At 56.6% G+C, this 16,731-nt stretch overlaps 5 protein-coding genes across 5 annotated transcripts; 4 read left to right on the forward strand and 1 right to left on the reverse strand.

The window, feature by feature from the left end:
* Nucleotides 1-749: 749 nt before the first annotated feature.
* JN550_013516 (uncharacterized protein) lies at nt 750-3,811 on the forward strand (the record flags this gene model as incomplete). Its single annotated transcript, XM_049312111.1, has 9 exons — nt 750-979; nt 1,033-1,077; nt 1,139-1,430; nt 1,495-1,622; nt 1,687-2,057; nt 2,111-2,334; nt 2,393-2,667; nt 2,716-3,173; nt 3,240-3,811. 9 exons carry the CDS (start codon nt 750-752, stop codon nt 3,809-3,811), a joined length of 2,595 nt encoding a protein of 864 aa, XP_049164512.1.
* Nucleotides 3,812-5,287: 1,476 nt separating this feature from the next.
* Nucleotides 5,288-7,022, forward strand: JN550_013517 (uncharacterized protein; the record flags this gene model as incomplete). The annotated part of the gene is made up of 3 exons (XM_049312112.1): nt 5,288-5,752; nt 5,881-6,014; nt 6,095-7,022. 3 exons carry the CDS (start codon nt 5,288-5,290, stop codon nt 7,020-7,022), a joined length of 1,527 nt encoding a protein of 508 aa, XP_049164513.1.
* Nucleotides 7,023-7,604: 582 nt separating this feature from the next.
* Nucleotides 7,605-8,027, forward strand: JN550_013518 (uncharacterized protein; the record flags this gene model as incomplete). Its single annotated transcript, XM_049312114.1, has 2 exons — nt 7,605-7,634; nt 7,719-8,027. The coding sequence occupies 2 exons, from the start codon at nt 7,605-7,607 to the stop codon at nt 8,025-8,027; spliced, it is 339 nt and encodes a 112-aa protein (XP_049164514.1).
* Nucleotides 8,028-8,454: 427 nt separating this feature from the next.
* Nucleotides 8,455-9,336, reverse strand: JN550_013519 (uncharacterized protein; the record flags this gene model as incomplete). Its single annotated transcript, XM_049312115.1, has 1 exon — nt 8,455-9,336. The coding sequence occupies one exon, from the start codon at nt 9,334-9,336 to the stop codon at nt 8,455-8,457; it is 882 nt and encodes a 293-aa protein (XP_049164515.1).
* Nucleotides 9,337-10,163: 827 nt separating this feature from the next.
* Nucleotides 10,164-16,471, forward strand: JN550_013520 (uncharacterized protein; the record flags this gene model as incomplete). Its single annotated transcript, XM_049312116.1, has 2 exons — nt 10,164-15,926; nt 15,995-16,471. 2 exons carry the CDS (start codon nt 10,164-10,166, stop codon nt 16,469-16,471), a joined length of 6,240 nt encoding a protein of 2,079 aa, XP_049164516.1.
* Between the last annotated feature and the right edge of the window lie 260 nt (nt 16,472-16,731).

Here is a 16,731-nt window from a genome sequence, read left to right on the forward strand (position 1 = left end):
GTGGACAGGCGATTTATTCTTATTTATTCTTATTTTACCCACGGGGCCGGAATCGCGGTACCAATGACAGTAGGAGATTGAAGAGTAGTTGTTCTTCTTGGTTCAAAGTTGGCTTGAACGCAGGCCGGTGAATGCGAATGGATCTACTAGATGGTTCTACACGAAGTTGCTGCGGGGCAGCCTTGATGTAGAAGAAGCTTCTTTCCGAGCTGCTTCGATGTCATCTTCCCGAACGGTACGTACCTGGTCACCGGTCGCCTAAATTTAGAGTACACAGTAGCATGCTGGACCCCATCTGCTACCTGCATCGCGTCACATCCATGGATGGATCCGATGCTAGCTAGCAGCGACCCGTTGACCCATCCCAGGGCGGAGCTAACTTACCATGGTAAAGCCTACCCAAGCTTGCCAAGTTAGGTAGCAGGAGTTGAGGCCCTGGCTGCGGCCCCCCAGTCGCGTTGACAGGGCTCCCTATCCGCGTCGCGGGTCAGTCAGCTGGGCTGTGACGAAATCTTTCTGGACACCTTGGTGGTACCCTCCAGCGCCTCCTTTGCTATAGACCTGCTCATCGCATCCGCAGCCGTCTTGCGCAAGATCTTGCGCCCACGACTGCATCGTATTCCCCCTCCCCTTGAGCTCAAGAGGTCCCGATTCCCTTTCCGAGCCTCCCTCGCGCGTGCGGAACATGGAGAATAGTTGCTGTTAATGGCACCGCACCGCATCCGGCCCTCTTCAGACCACACCTCAACATGGTAGACTCGAAAATGCAGCGTCGCAACAATGGTGTCCCGGCCGCCACCGTTCTCCTGTCCATCGCGAACCTGCTCATCCCCGCTGCCATCCTGATCTTTGCGACCGGTTTCTTCCCCTACAAGCCGTTTCTCCCGGGATTGGCGCAATATGACGGGCTGCAACATGGCCCGCCCCCCGCGGCACCCTTCGATCGCCTCGTCTTTATGGTTGTCGATGCCCTGAGGAGGTGATCAACTTGACCCATCCATATGCAATTGGCCCCAGCTGAAACTTTGGCAGTGATTTCGTCTTTGCCGAGGGCTCTGGTTTCGAGTTCACACAAGGGTTCGTAGCCCGAGTCGTTGTCGTTGTCATGGACGCTGTCGTTGCTCACCCAGCCCTGTAGACTGATCCGCGATGGGTTCGCCATGCCCTTCACGGCCCATGCTGCGTCGCCGACCGTCACCATGCCTCGAATAAAGGCCATCACGACAGGCTCCGTCCCATCTTTCCTCGATGTGATCCTGAACCTCGACGAGGCCGACACCTCGTCGACCCTCGCATCCCAGGATACCTGGCTTGCACAGATGAAGGCGAAGCAGACGGGAAAGCTCATCATGTATGGCGATGATACCTGGCTCAAGCTTTTCCCGGATACCTTTGATAGAGCGGATGGCACATCGAGTTTCTTCGTCTCGGTATGTCCCGCTCCCGCGAAGCTCCCTGCAGGAGAATGCGCAAGAGGCTGATGGCGACGGGCAGGACTTCACCGAGGTCGACAATAACGTGACAAGACACATAGACGACGAACTGCGCCAGAGCGACTGGAACACCATGATTCTACACTACCTTGGCCTGGATCACATTGGTCACAAGTCGGGGCCACGAAGGTATGCGTTGCCCGACTTCCTTCGCCTCTAACACGAAAGGGGGTGACGGCTGACCACCCGCAAGTTCCAACATGCCTCTCAAACAACGGGAGATGGATGGCATTGTGCGCCGGATCTATAAAGCCATCGAGACCGAACCGCATCTCCAGTCAACCCTCCTGGTGCTCTGTGGAGACCACGGCATGAATGATGCGGGCAACCATGGGGCGTCATCTGCTGGCGAGACTTCTCCAGCCTTGGTGTTCCTCTCGCCTCAGCTGAAGTCCATCTCGAAGCCATTGACAGTTCCAGCTCCCTTCGTCGACGACTTCCAGTACTACTCCTCAGTGGAACAGTCCGACTTGGCCCCCACCCTCGGTGCTTTACTGGGCTTCCCCGTACCCAAGAATAACCTGGGAGCTTTCATTCCGGACTTCTTAGCTTTCTGGCCTGAACGTGCGTTATTCGCTCTAAACGTGTCGGACAAAGCTTGCTGACGGGATCTCTAGAGCGCGACCAACAACACATCCTGACGCATAATTCTAAACAGATATTCGACATCATGGCAGCCGCATTCGGGATTTCGCGGCTCCCTGGTGCGTATGGAGGGGTAGAGTGCCCTGAACTTCCAACCGAAGCCGAGATCCTAGCCTGTCGATGGCATACCTTGGTGAAGATAGCCCAGTTTACGGATCCGGAGCAGCATAGTGACTGGACAAACAACGTCTCCGTGGTACATTCGTCACCCCTCAACTACGGCTACCTGCGACCGTGCGCTGACTTGATTGTAGTGGCTCCAAGAGGCACAGAGCGTTATGAGTAGCATGGCGAGTACCTATGACACAACTCGCTTGCTGGAGGGCGGCGGAGTAGCTTTGATCTCCATCCTGCTGGCATTGGCGTCGTCTGTGATGGTCGTGCGAGGCCCTGTGCCGTCGCTTTGCGCATTCGCGCTGATCTCGTTGCTGTACGGGATCATGATGTTTGCTAGTAGTTATGTGGAGGAAGAACAGCACTTCTGGTATTGGGCGGCTTCTGCATGGCTAGTATACCTAGTTCACAAAGGGTAAGGCACTATCCTGAGTTTGCTACCCATCTGCTCACATTGCCACAGCTCGCTGAGGTGGACGCCAACTTTTGTCCTGACAACCTTGGCCGTGTTAGTTTCCATGCGTCTTGTCAGGGGCTGGAACCAAACTGGCCAGAAGTTTGCCGGCAGCCCAGACATTGTCAAAATCTTCCTCACGCCAAATCCCCAGTCTCTTTGGGGCCTTATACTCGGCACCTATGCCATGGTTGGCGTTGCGCTTATACGGCAAATCAGAGGCTGGCCGAGGGCTATCATGTTGCCGCTGGTTGTTGGGCTGGTAGCCTCTGCTGTGTCCTTCAAATTGTCCTTCACCAACGAGGATGCCCCTGAGCTGGTTGTTGGCGTCATTCAAAAGCTGTTGCGCCTGGCGGAGGGTCCATCGCTCGTGTCCCGAGCGAGGACCGTTTTCGTTGGTCTAGCCGCGTTCTCTCTGTACGCAGTGTACCTTCTGACTCCACACGGCGGTCAGGAAAGTTCAAGAGGTTGGTGGACTAACCTGCATTTATATATGATCCCCTCCAGTTCGGTATGACTAATTGTGTGGCCAGCCTTGCGTCTTCTCCACCATCTGTATACACTGCTCGCACTGACCCAATCGCGGGCGACTAATATCCCGCTCTTCCTCCTGTTCAGCATCCTCCAATCCTATCTTGAGAGTCTCGACCTTGACGTGGTTGAGATAACTGGGTCATCGCTTCTCCTTCAGTTCACCTCCTTCTTTGCGATGGGCGGATCGAACGCCATCTCCTCCGTGGACCTCTCCAACGCGTACAATGGCATCAGCGGGTTCAATGTTGGCGCCGTCGGGCTGCTGACCTTTATCAGCAACTGGGCTGCCCCTGTATGGTGGACATCGGCCACGAATCTGCTTCTGGTGCGGCGCAAAGCTGGGGGCGCAGGGGAGGTTTATCAGATGCATATTGCACTGTTGACCTTATTTGTGGCGACGAGCCTTGGCTTCGTCATGGCAGCGTGCACGGCGCTCAGAACACATCTGTTTATCTGGACCGTGTTTTCTCCCAAGTATCTCTACAGCATGGCATGGGGCCTGGGGCAGCATCTCGCCGTCAACGTAGGCCTGGGAGGTTTGTTGTATTGGCTGGGAGGGCGTGGGAAATAATGAGCCTTCTGGACCCGTACGTACGATGTAGATAGACATGAAGACTGTACCATACACATTTAGTTTCAAATAAAACCAAGCCTCGGTATCTTGTGATGCGTGTAGCTTTTTTTCTTTTTCTTTTTTCCCCATCCCATTTCTTAGCCAGGCCCTCCCCCCTCCGCCCCTAGAATACGCTATAATATGGTTGGGTTCGGGGAGAATGTTGGTTGGAGTGTTTGTCATGTTTGCGTGCCATCCGCCATCCGCTATATGTCGAGAATGTATGGCAGATTGCGGATAGCGAGATTGGGACCGGAATCAGACGGACAGCCGGAGGATAGTAGAACATCCCACTATGTGCTGTCTACCTGGTTATCGGCCGGTCATGTCTCGAACATGCCACCCAGCGGCGGCATCTGCGGAAGAAGGCAACACTGGCCAATGTCCTCCCTTACACATTCAACATAGGCACTACGTACGGTACTTGAGTCCACGGATCCAATGTTATTAGTGGCCTTACATCCCGGCCATGATTCTACATCCAATTGGGCGGTTACTGCGCTAAGGCTGAATGGCTGACAGCTTGGGTCGAGCTTTTTAATGTTGTGCAGCTCGGATCCCTGCAAAGAATTTCGCGTAGCGCTGGATTTGGCCGTGGTGCACGGGAACAGCTCCAAGGGCCGCCCCTTGGCCGCCCCTTGGCCCCCCTAGACGGGGAGCATGGGGGGCTGACCTCGAAATTTCCAGATCCGGACCCATCCTTGTGCCAGCGTGTTCTCGTCGCGTGCTGTTGTTGGCGTGTTGTATGATTCGAGAGATTGCCTCCCGTCCTCTCCCCTGACAGCAAGTCAGAGTGACGGAAGGGGGAAGGGTGAAGAAGAGAAAGAAGAAAAAAAAAAAGGCTCGAGCCGCGTGGGTTGTTGTCAGCTCATTTCTGGTCTTCCCATCATCGCCATGGGCTAAACATCCGTGCCTTGATTTGGATGCGACCACCTTTTAAACCACCACATAGATAGATACCCTCTTGCGCTTTGGAATTGCTTCTTGTTGCTTTGTTCCCTCCCGTACCTCGCTTCACAGTAAAACCCACCGAAACGCCCAGCCCGGTCTGTAGGAGGCTATACACGGCCTGATCTGTGCTTCAACCCCAGGGCTCCGTCTCATTGTCCGACGATCCGACGCCGACGCCGTCGCCTTCCCGCCCTGCCCGGCAGCTTGCGCATCTGTCGCTGTCGCTGTAGCTGTCTTATCTTGGTGTGCTCAACCCCCAACAACACGAGAGCCTGCCCCGGCCATGCGACGCCGCCGGACCGGTGCATAGCGAAACTCTGACGGATTCCCGACGGACACGAACCCCCGACGCTGCAAAAGCCCCGCTGGGCCGTTGCTCTGCGCTGCCAGCATTCCAAACCGGGCACGACGGGACACAAGGATATTTGGGTAGATGCCTTTGACCGCGGCGCCCAGCCCAAGACGACGAGATCAATCGCCAACATGTGGAGGCGAACATATCTGCTGCTAGTGCTGGTCCGGCTGTGGTTTGCCCTGTCGCCGAGCTACCTGCACCCGGACGAGAACTTCCAGGGCCCCGAGGTCATCGCGGGCGAGATCTTCAGCTACCCGGTGCGGCGGACGTGGGAGTTCACCAGCGAGCACCCCATCCGCAGCGTGTTCCCGCTGTGGCCTGTCTACGGGCTGCCGATGCTGCTGCTGCGCTGGCTCTGGATCGGCAACGGGAACGACGGCGAGATCCCCCCCATCGCCGTCTTCTGGACCCTGCGCGTGCTCATGTTCGTCCTCAGCTTTGTGCTGGAGGACTGGGCCGTCCACGAGCTCGTGCAGTCGCCGCGCCACCGCCGGGTCGCCATCGTCCTGGTCGCGTCGTCCTACGTCACATGGACTTACCAGACGCACACCTTTTCAAACTCGATAGAAACCCTGATCGTTGCGTGGAGCCTTGTACTGATGGAGCGTATACTAGGCACTCCCTCTGTAAGTCGCTTCTCTCTCTCTCTCTCTCTCACACACACACACACACTTGAAGCATGACGACCGGGTTGTGGCTAATTGAATCTACTACTGTCTAGTCGCAGAAAACACCTGCCCTGATGGCGTCAATGGTGCTCGGCGTGGTCGCTGTCTTTGGCGTCTTTAATAGAATAACCTTTCCCGCCTTCTTGTTAATCCCTGGATTTCGTTTGATACCCCATTTTTGGAATAAGTGAGTCTGACAAATCCTCCAAACCCAAACAGCCATGATCTCTACCAGGTGGACGCCCACGTACTGACGCTGTACCCCAGGCCTTTGTCTCTAATCGTTTTGGCTGCCTCGGCCCTCGTCACCATCATAATTGCTATTGGTCTCGATACCTCGTTTTACACTCCACACTCCATCACCTGGCTAGATCTGGTGCGCAACCCGGTCATCACACCCTGGAATAACCTCCGGTACAACATATCCCCTGCCAACTTGGCTCAGCATGGACTGCATCCGTGGTACCAGCACATACTGGTGAACATACCCATGTTGATTGGCCCCGCGGCTGGTCTTCTGTTCTTCCAGCCGCACCTGTCACTGCGGCTCTACTCGGCCATTTCTGGCATCTTTGTGCTATCCATCTTCCAGCACCAGGAGGCGCGGTTCCTACTCCCTACCATCCCCCTTGTATTGTCGTCCGTGCAGCTGCCCAAGAACCCAACGGTGCTCAAAGCCTGGGTCGGGGCCTGGGTCACGTTCAACGTGCTCCTTTCCTTGCTGATGGGGGTCTATCACCAAGGGGGGATCGTGCCGGGACAAGTCTTCCTGAGCAAACAGCCCGATGCGACGCAGGCCATCTGGTGGAAGACGTACATGCCCCCGATCTGGCTCTTGAACGGCAAGAACGAGGTGCTACGGACACAGGATGTCATGGATATGGAGGGCGCCGCGCTCTTGCAGGAGCTGGGGAGGCTGGCAACGTGCGACACGCCGGCCGACCGGAGGAACAACGAGTATCTCAAAGAGAGCAACGGCACCTACCTTGTCGCGCCTCTGTCGGCGACCTGGCTCGATCCGTACCTGGACAACAAAGGTCTAGAGGGCCTGCGCTTCCGCGAGGTCTGGCGGCACCGGCAGCACTTTAATCTCGATGACCTGGACTGGGCGGAGGATGGGTTCTGGGCTACGCTGAAGCGGGTTATAGGGAGGAGAGGCCTCGCGGCCTGGAGGGTTACGAAAAGTTGTAGATAGATGATGAATGATGACCAAGGGGTAACAAGGACTATGTTGATGGGAAATGATTGAACGGTTCACGTGTTGGCAGAGTGATGCGACGCGAATTAGCCAGGCGTATAAAGCTTGCATCACGGTGATTGATACTGGGAATGAAGTGATCTGCCTGCGTACTGCTCGCTGGCCCCAGCCCATAGTCGAGGTTTGAGCCTGTCTATCAGCATGTGAATTTATGATGCAGCCCATGATAATTGGATCCCGGCTCCGGTTTCTAGAGCTATCGGAGCTTGATGCATGCCGGCGGAGCCCATTCGCCGAAGTACATGGTACCGGACTGCGACCCTTGCGACCATTGCCCCCCTTGCCCAGTGCCGGCCCAGGTCCTAGCTAGCCCAGCGCCAACCAAAATTTCGGCTTATTAACAGGCCATCGACGGTCGCCAGCTCTGCTCCAATCCCCCGATGACCGCGACAATCACCACGTCATGACCACTGAACGACGGGCGACGAGAGCTAGGTGAAATATCAAACAGCAAAGAACCGATCGCAAGGGGAAAAAAAAATCAGTCATCTCCTCCCCATCCGAGCTATTCCAGCAACAATGGGCGGCCTCAACCTAGAGGTTTTCAAGGTTCGTCGCAACCCCCCGTCACAACCCCTCGCCGCCTCCGTCCAACCACCGCAGAAGCTGACGGTCTTGTCTCTCGCTGTCTAGTTCGGCATGTATGTCATGTTCCCCATCGGCATCATGTACTACTTCGGCACCAACCTCGACGAGCGCTTCGCCGTGCCCGACTTCTGGCCCAAGCCCGAGCAGGCCAACCGCGTGCCGCTCGACAAGGACGAGATCCACGCCGAGCTCCAGCGACTGAGGGCCCGGAGGCTGTACCTGAGGGAGAAGAGGCTCGAGGAGGAGGAGGCCAGGCGGCCCCCGCCTGTCCCGTCGGCCCCGGCTCCGGAGCAGAGCGTGCCGGCCCAGCAGGCTGACCAGGCCAAGCCCGCGAAGCGCGGATGGTTCTGGTAGAGGCTTGTCTGTCTGGCATCGGGCAGGGCGATTCCGGGGCTACCGGGCCTGGATGAGCCGGTGTCATGCCATACTGTACGGTATATGTTGTACAATATGCCAGGGAACAGCTAATGCATTGTGTATTCGGCTGTCCGTGGTCAAGGTTGCGCATTTGCATGGAGTTTCTTGGGGTTCATGGCATGGGGGATGATGAATGCTTCAAAAATGTATTATACAGGAGCTGGAGACGCTACAGCCGGCGGTGGGCTGTCGCGCCAATTGCGCCGCGCGGCCGCCGTACACAGGTCGTTTGATGTGTTGTATGTAGCTTGGGACACGGGGTCTCCGCGTGGTTCGGGGGCCCGCACTCGCCCAGCCTTCTACGCCGCGTTCATGTCTATCTCTCTAAATACTGTACATATCTCTGGTCTCAACTGGCCTAGCACTAGTCGAGATTGTCGTCTATCGATCTCCACACCTCGTCCGGTATCTGACCCTTCTCCGGGTTTGCGTAGATGGCCTGCACGTCGTCATTGTCCCGAACAGCCGCCAGGAAGTCGCCCAGCTGTGCAGCGGCAGCCTCGTCGTCCAGCTTGACCGTGTCGGCCGTCGGCTTCCAGATGATGTCGGACGTGACGATCTCGGCGTCGAGAGCCACGCTCAGGGCCTGCGCGGTCTGGTGTGTGGCCGCCGGCTGCGTCCACACAACCACATTTCCGTCGTCGTCCTGCTCGACATCCTCGGCGCCGGCCTCGACCGCCTGCATGAACATGTCGTCAAAATCCTGGCCCTCGGCCGCCTTGGGCCTGAGGCTCGTCCGACCCAGCCTGGTGAAGAGGAAAGTCGTCGGCGTGACGGTGGCCAGGTGCTTCTTGACAACGACCTTGAGGTCCTTGATGGCCCTCTGCTTGTTGTCGCACTCAATGTCGATGATGACGGCGACGGAGCCGGGGCCCAGGACCTCCAGCATGGCCGTCTCCAGCTTCTCGCCCGTGGCGGACCTGCCCTGGCCGCGCGCGATGGCGTGCTCAATGTTGGCCTTGGGCATACCCGACTTCTTGGCCTCGGTGATGACGCGGGCCAGCTGGGGGTTCAGGTCCGGATTTGCGCCATATAGCTTGGTGTAGAGGACGAGGTTCTTGGCGAAGAGACTGCGCGCCGCCGTCTTCTTCTTGTCGGCGGCTCCCTTCTCATGCTTGATCTTGGACCACCGGTTGTGGCCACTGAAGACGGCCGGACTGGAGGAAAAGGCGCGGCGACATTGGGCACAGATTGGCGCCCCCAACAGCTGCGAAGCTGCACGTCTCCCTGAGAATGCGGAAACCATGGTATACATGCACGCCGCCAGCGTTACACGTGACCCAAAGAGTCAAGGGAGAGGGGAGAAAAAAGAAACGGGGACGAGAAAAGGACTAACTTAGGGGTCGATCCGGTGGAAGTATACCATACGGACATAAACAGCCGCCCACAACCAAGACTATAATCAGTTAAGTGTATGGGGGGCCTCCTTACTTTTGTGGCCCAAAGGAGAGGGAGCTGGTCCAAGTAAAGGCGATGCCTCTCCTACACAGTTTCTCTGGGTGGTTTAACTAGGACCTTAGTTAGGTCCACAGGCCCAGTGTGTACCCGACAGTGGACGTGGACGTGGACGTGGACGTCGACGTCGACGTCGACCTTGAGGGATCAACAAAAATCCGCCGTAAAGCGGCTGCAGGTCCACGGGTGATGGGTGCTGTGAGCTCCTCTATTTCGCGGGGAGGTGGGTGCCCTGGGCCGCGGTAGCTGGCTGCTCGTTGGCCGCCTCAAGCCCGGCCAGCTACTATGCATGTACCGTCTAGTGCGGTACGTATTACTATGCAAACTTTAGTCAAGCGCCTTAGGTACGCCTAGCCAGCTCTACGATTGGCTGCCAGCAATGGGAGCCCTGTTGCAACTGCCAGCTTGACCTGAGTTAGGGGGGCCTTGACTTGACAGAGCAACACCCTCAAACCCTGTAGAACCTCAGCTTCGTCTCATACTGCCACTGCTGCCGCCGGAAGCAGCCTTGATTGATGATACATCTCCAACCACACCAACCCGCCACACTCTCTCTGCCGACCACAGCGCCGGTCCCTGTGGTCCTACGACGCCCCCTAGAGCACTCCGTCACCCCCAATGTCGTCGCCGGCGACTCCTGCCGACCATGGCGACGACGCCGACGCCCGCCCTCCATCGCCGTCGCCGTCGCCGTCGCCGCCTCGTCAGGCCCCGACCACCACCAGCGCCTCGGCTGCCGCTGATTCTGCCACCCAGAATCCCGAGCTCGATGTGCCAAAGCTGCAGTCGCTGCCCGCCGAGCAGCAGGACCTGTTCTTGCTGACCTCGGTTGCCGCCCTGCGGAAGCACGTCAAGAGCCTGGCCGCCGACGACTGCACTGCCCAGCAGTTCTACCTGAAGAAGGAGGTCTTCCAGATCCTCAACCTCGCCGCGCCCTCGCCAAGCCGCGTAGTCAGGAACGACCTCGGCGCCATCCTTGCCCACGTCTTTGAGAAGGGCGACCGGAAGCTGCTGTTCGAGACCATCAATGACCTCGTGGCCATCATTTCCAACTCCAAGGCCAAGACCGAGTCCGAGGTTCGGACGAGGCATGCTGCCGTAACTTGTCTGGGCGACGTGTACGGCGCCGCCGGCGACAGCGCCATTGGCCTCCACCAGCTTGTGTGCAGCACCCTGGTCAAGCTGCTCAAGTCCACCTCGAGCAATGCTGGCTTGCGCGCCGCCATCCTCGCCTCGCTGGCCAAGATCGCCGCCATGGTTGCTGGAAGCATGGACGAGAGCGTGGCGCGAGATGTCTGGAAGCAGGCCCGGAGCGCTGCGTCGGGTGACAAGGGCGCCGTGGCCGTCATTGCTGCTTGTCGCTGCTTGAAGACCCTATGCGGCTACACCTCCTACTTCGAGAACTCCAGTGACTTCGAGAAACTCAAGTCGGATCTGTTCAAGACCATGGACTCTACCTCTTCCCAGGTCCGACACGCTGCCGCCGAGTGCCTGGCTGAGACTATGGTCAAGAGCCATTCCGAACTTGGCGCTGCCGAGAGCGCAATACCCAAGATCAGGAAGCCCAAGTCCAAGGCCAGCAAGCGCGCTTCCGTTCAGCCAGGGGCAGGACTGGCCGAGGACGACGATATTCCCTCGCGTCCAGGAAGTCCAGCCCCTGGTGGTGGCAAGAAGTCCCAAATCCTCGCGCTGACGCTGGTGGACATGTTGAGGACGTTTTCCACTCACTTTGTCCGTTTGTCTACTACCAATAGGGCCAGAACTGCCGTCGGCGTCTGCTATGGGCGCCTGCTGAGGAAGCTTGGCGAGAGAATTGTCGAGGTTAATTATCTCAAGATTGTAGAGAACCTCACGGTTGACCTGTTGGGTAGCCCCAACATCACGAACAACCGTTACAGACTGCTCATGTCGCGGCGCATCGTCGATTCTATCCTCCAGAACGTTGTTGGACGCAAGATTCTTGGCGAATCAGGACAGATGGCCGCCGCCAGGGCTACCGTGACCAACGTCTTCAAGAATTACCCACAGGCCTTGAAAGAGCAGCCGGAACCGAGCAAGCACACGCTGATCGCCACCCTGGGCGCAGTGGCCTCTCTCATCGACTCTGTAGGGGCAGCCGCCAACAACTTCGCCGAGTCCTGCCGCGACGGCCTCTTGCAGGTACTCCAACACCCCAGTTACAGCGTGCAGGTTCACGCTTCGCACTGCATGAAGAGCTTCGTACGAGCCTGTCCGCAACAGCTGCTGCCTTGCCTCTCTGTGTGCATGAACAGTCTTAGCCGGGAGCTCTCTCAACTGGGCACGGGCAGGAACTCTCCGAGGAGGTGCATTGGATTCGCCCACGGCCTGGCAGCGACTCTCAGTGTCAGCCCTCAGCGCCCACTTTATGGGTCTGTTGATATCAATAGCCGCGTCTTGACAATGGCAACGAACCTCCTCAAGTCGAGCGGGAAATCGGAGCTTCGCGTATCAAGTACCCAGATACAGGTTGCTTGGATTTTGATTGGCGGACTCATGTCGCTGGGTCCTAACTTTGTCAAGATCCATCTGTCCCAGTTGCTTCTCCTGTGGAAAAACGCACTGCCAAAGCCGTTGGCCAAAGACAACACGGCCCAGCGCAGCCTGCTGGAGGCTTCCTTCCTAACCCACGTCAGGGAATGCGCCCTCGGCTCCATTCTCGCCTTTCTCCAGTTCAACAGCCGCCTCCTGACGGTTGATGTCTCGAAGCGCATTGCGACCATGTTGCAGAGCACTGCGGCGTTCCTCAAGACACTCCCGTCCAAGAAGACAAGCGACGACATCGCACAACGGCTGACTCCTGCGCTACAATTGCAGGATCTTGACCTAATGGTCCAGCGGCGTGTCCTCCAGTGCTATACCAAGTTGGTCAACCAGAGCCCCGCTGGCGGCAGTGAGGCGTTGCTGCAGTCAAATCTACTTACATTGGCAACGTCTCTATTTGCAGACCCCGAGAACTACGGTGGTAACACGCTCAGTGCGTCCATTGCAAATGCTGCAGGCAATTTTGAGTCTGTCTGGGAAGTCGGGGATAACTCTGGGTTCGGAATCACAGGCCTTGTAAGCGGCTTCAGGCTCAAGAAGCTGCCAGGTGAGCAAGTCACATCCGCCAACGAGTCCTCTTCGGAGGATGAAGACACCGAGCAAGTTCTCGATGACCTTCTCAAGTCCCCAATCTGCTCTTCCCTCGAGCATGACGCAGCCCTGCTCTACGTGGGCAGCTCGCAAGAGTCTCCGGCTTTGCCAGATCCACCAGCGACGGAGGTCGTCAACATGGCTATCCAGCTATTCGCTTTTGTGTTCCCACTCACCCCGGCCAAAGTCCAGGAGAGTATTCTTGAACAGCTGGCCTCATTCATGTCTGCCGGTGTCTTGCAACGAGACCCTGGGCGTAGGGCCGCCATAAACGTCAACATTGCGGCTGCTCTTCTCTCTGCACTCAAGGTAGCTTCCAAGGAGACAACATCTGCTCCTGGCGACGTGACCAACTTGGCGGTAGAGAAACTTTTGCAGGAGATTGTACGAGGTTTCGTGGTTGATCCTGACCAGTACATTCGCGGCATTGGGTATGCTGCAACCGCAAGGCTCTGCAATACGTGCGGCAATGCCTTCACCAACCATGAGATCAAGCATCTTGTGGACACCATCGTCAGCAACAGGGAGCCTAGTGCGCGAGCCGGTTGTGCGATGGCTCTAGGGTGCATTCAGGCCAAGGTGGGCGGCATGGCTGCCGGCTACCATCTCAAAACAATATTGGGAATCCTCATGTCTCTCTGCAATGACCCACACCCTACTGTGCATTACTGGGCACTTGAGGCCCTCTCGTTGGCGGCAGACGCTGCTGGACTAGGGTTCGCTCCATTTGTGTCCAGCACCTTGGGTATGCTGGCGCAATTGTATCTCTCGGATACGCACCACCCGGAAGTCGCATCACCCATCTCGATGAACCTAGAGATAGAATCTTCCACAAGCGGTTCCATCACGCGTTGTGTGGACTCGCTGATCAATGTTCTAGGACCTGACCTACAAGATTCGACCAAATCTCGAGAGCTGATTCTGACGCTCATAGGCCAACTTCAGGAAGAGGATGATCACGCGGTCCAGCGCGCTAGCCTGGGTTGCTTGGAGCACCTGTCTCTCTACGCCCCCGGCAACATGATTTTTGTGGACTATGTCAAGCTCTTGCAGAAGTACTTCAACAGTGAAGTCTCGACATTGCGAGATGCGGCCGTAGATGGGCTCTATAATCTCATGAAGAGAAACTCGAGCGATGTTCTTGAAGCTGCTGATCCCGGTTTCGAGGATCAGCTATGGCTGGTTCTCGACTCTTGCCCCACCCATGATGGTATCCGTAATATAATCCGTAACTGGATACGCCAGACATCGCTGATGGATACATCTGCCTGGCTACTACGCCTTCAGAATGTCCTCAAATTGACAAGGACAAAAGCAACAGCCGAAACCAGAGAGGGTGCGGCCAGACCCACCGCTGTGGTGGATCTTCAAGATGAGGAGGTGGCCGGCTTCGCCGCCGCAACTGGCGGCTCTAAGGATGAAAAGGAACAGACAGCGGGTTCAGAGGTCGAACCGTTGCGCTGGCAGGTCAGGACATTTGCCATGAGCTGTTTGAACGAGATATTTGTTCTCATCAACAAGGACCTGGCCACCAACGGGGAGTCGCCTGCGCAGACTGCGCTGCAGGCTAGAATTGCCGAAGTTGTCCGCATGGCCTTCTCCGCTTCCACCTCGAGCGTTCTGGAACTCAGAATCTGGGGCCTGAAGATCATCGGCGCCGTTCTACGAATGTTTGGTAAAACTCCGGACCCCGACTTCGAGGAGGCCATGCTTCTCGAACAGTACCAAGCTCAGATCAGCTCTGCTTTGACCCCCGCCTTCGCCGCGGACTCTTCGCCCGAGCTGGCTTCAGAAGCTGTTCACATTTGTGCTGCTTTTATCTCGACAGGAATCGTGACGGATGTCGACCGAATGGGCCGCATCCTGAAGACATTGGTAACAGCGCTCGAAAACTTCTCTAAGGATTCGGAGACTGCGAGCATTGGGGATCTTCAAGGACTTAGCTCCAACGCCCAGATTATGGTGAAGATGTCAGTGTTTTCAGCCTGGGCAGATCTACAGGTGGCCAGCCTAGAGCAGAAGTATCTGTATGATGTGTTGAAACCGCACATAGGGACATTGACTCCTCTTTGGTTGTCTTCGCTTCGTGAATTCGCTCGACTCCGTTTCGAGCCGGACATCTCGATGACTCTTGGGCCCCCGTCTCTTTCCGGCAGCTTGGATACCATATATGCTGCTTTGAATCGCGAGACGCTTCTCCGTTTCTACCAAGAATCGTGGTTGAAACTCGTCGATGCTATCGCCAGTCTTATTGAACAAGACAGCGAGTTCGTCTTCGACGCCCTTGACGGCAAGGAAACCGAAGGGCCCTCAGCCAATGGCCATTCCAAAGGAGCGGACATCAACTATCGAGATGAGCCGGTCGCCTTCTTCTTTGTCCTCTTCGGGATTGCGTTCGAGGCTCTAGCCACTCGTCCCGGCCAAGCCGATTCGCTGGCAACTCACGAACAGACGCTGGAAATCCTGCAGGCACTTAAGAAGATTCTGCACCCAAGCGTGTCGGGCCATGCAATCTACAGAGAAGCCATCTTCTCGGAGACGATGGATCTCCTTGACCGACTTGTACTCACCGAAGGTTTAGATGTACAGGGAGTGATTGTTGAGATAGCCCGTGCTTTGTGCGTTGCCCATCCTTCTGCTCGAAAGCAAGAACAACCCGAGAGCGGCGACTTGTCCGAAGACATTGAGCAGCTTTTCGAGCTAACCCGCATTATTGTCCTTGTGCTGTCGGGCCTTCTGCCCAATCTCACAGAAGCGAATCAGCCAGTTCGTCACCAGTTGACCGAGGAAGCTGTCCTACTTATACGGACCGCGCTCAGTGCCCTTGTTGATGCAGCCGAGGTGTTTCCTGCTATCATCAAGACAGATCTTCATGCGTGCATTATTCACATATTCGCCACCATCATCGCCACACCTTCCTGCCAGCAGATTATTGTCCCGCAAGCGCTGCCAATGCTGAAGCGCTTCATCACCAGCATGTCCAATGCCCAGCCAACGGCCGATGGCAAAGCCCCATCGACGGTGCAACTGCAAGGGTGCTTGCGCCGCTTCCTGTCTATCTACCTGCATGGACAGAAGCGTGAGTCACCTACGTCGCTCCCGTGTGTCAAGAATTGTCTTCTTGCGACAACTATTCTCTTCACCGGAGGTCATAACCGCCTCGCGGTCAATGATCCACTAGTCACGCGCTTCCTCGATGAGGTGATTGATTGTCTCACGGATCGCATGGTAAGTACTCCGCTCGTCCCATCACCAGAATGCAATGAAACGTGATTATTGATTGCAAACGGCCACAGACTGCTAAGATCGCTGCGAATTGCGTTCGCTCCCTCCTCCTCCAGCCGGCGCCCACACTCGCAGACCAGTCAATTGCGCGTTATCTCCTGCCACGCCTCATCGCTTTTGTAACCAACACGGATCCTGAGGACCCGGAGAATGCACGCAAGCTGGTTGCCCATACTCTGACGCAATACATTGCTGCCGTCGGCAGCGACCACGCGCAGATCGTGATGGCAGTCGTGGCACCCGCGCTGCTCTCGCGTGCCTCAAGCGAGGGCGCCGACGTGTATCGCGAGACGAGCACTAGGTTGCTGGAAATGGCGTCTGCGGATCAAAACGCATTCCGGGGGATCGTGGCGGCTATGAGCGAGGGCCAAAAAGCGTTTATGGAGGAGGTCATCCGGTCGGGACGCGCGACGGGTGACGCGGACAAGGGCGCCGTGAGTACCAGCGGACAGCCAACCATTGCGCTCAAGATGGACTTTGGTTCATGAGCAAAAGTATCTAGTCCTTGTGGCATCTATCCAGCTTCAAGTGTGCTTAGTTGGGTAAGGTTGGGCAATATAGCAAAGTGATGCTCATGAGACATGTCAATTATAGCCGAATTATGAATAGAAAATACTCAAGAACCGACCTAATATCGAATGAATTGAAGTCTTGATTACCGTGATATTGTATTAAGTATCAATCTCTACGTCAGCAGATTGAATATCTGAGTATGAGCCGGACCCCCCCCCCCCCCCCCCCCGGGGAT

The sequence above is a fragment of the Neoarthrinium moseri genome, assembly GCF_022829205.1.
Source record: "Neoarthrinium moseri strain CBS 164.80 chromosome Unknown scaffold119_Wmoseri_CBS_16480, whole genome shotgun sequence".
Taxonomy (NCBI): domain Eukaryota; kingdom Fungi; phylum Ascomycota; class Sordariomycetes; order Amphisphaeriales; family Apiosporaceae; genus Neoarthrinium; species Neoarthrinium moseri.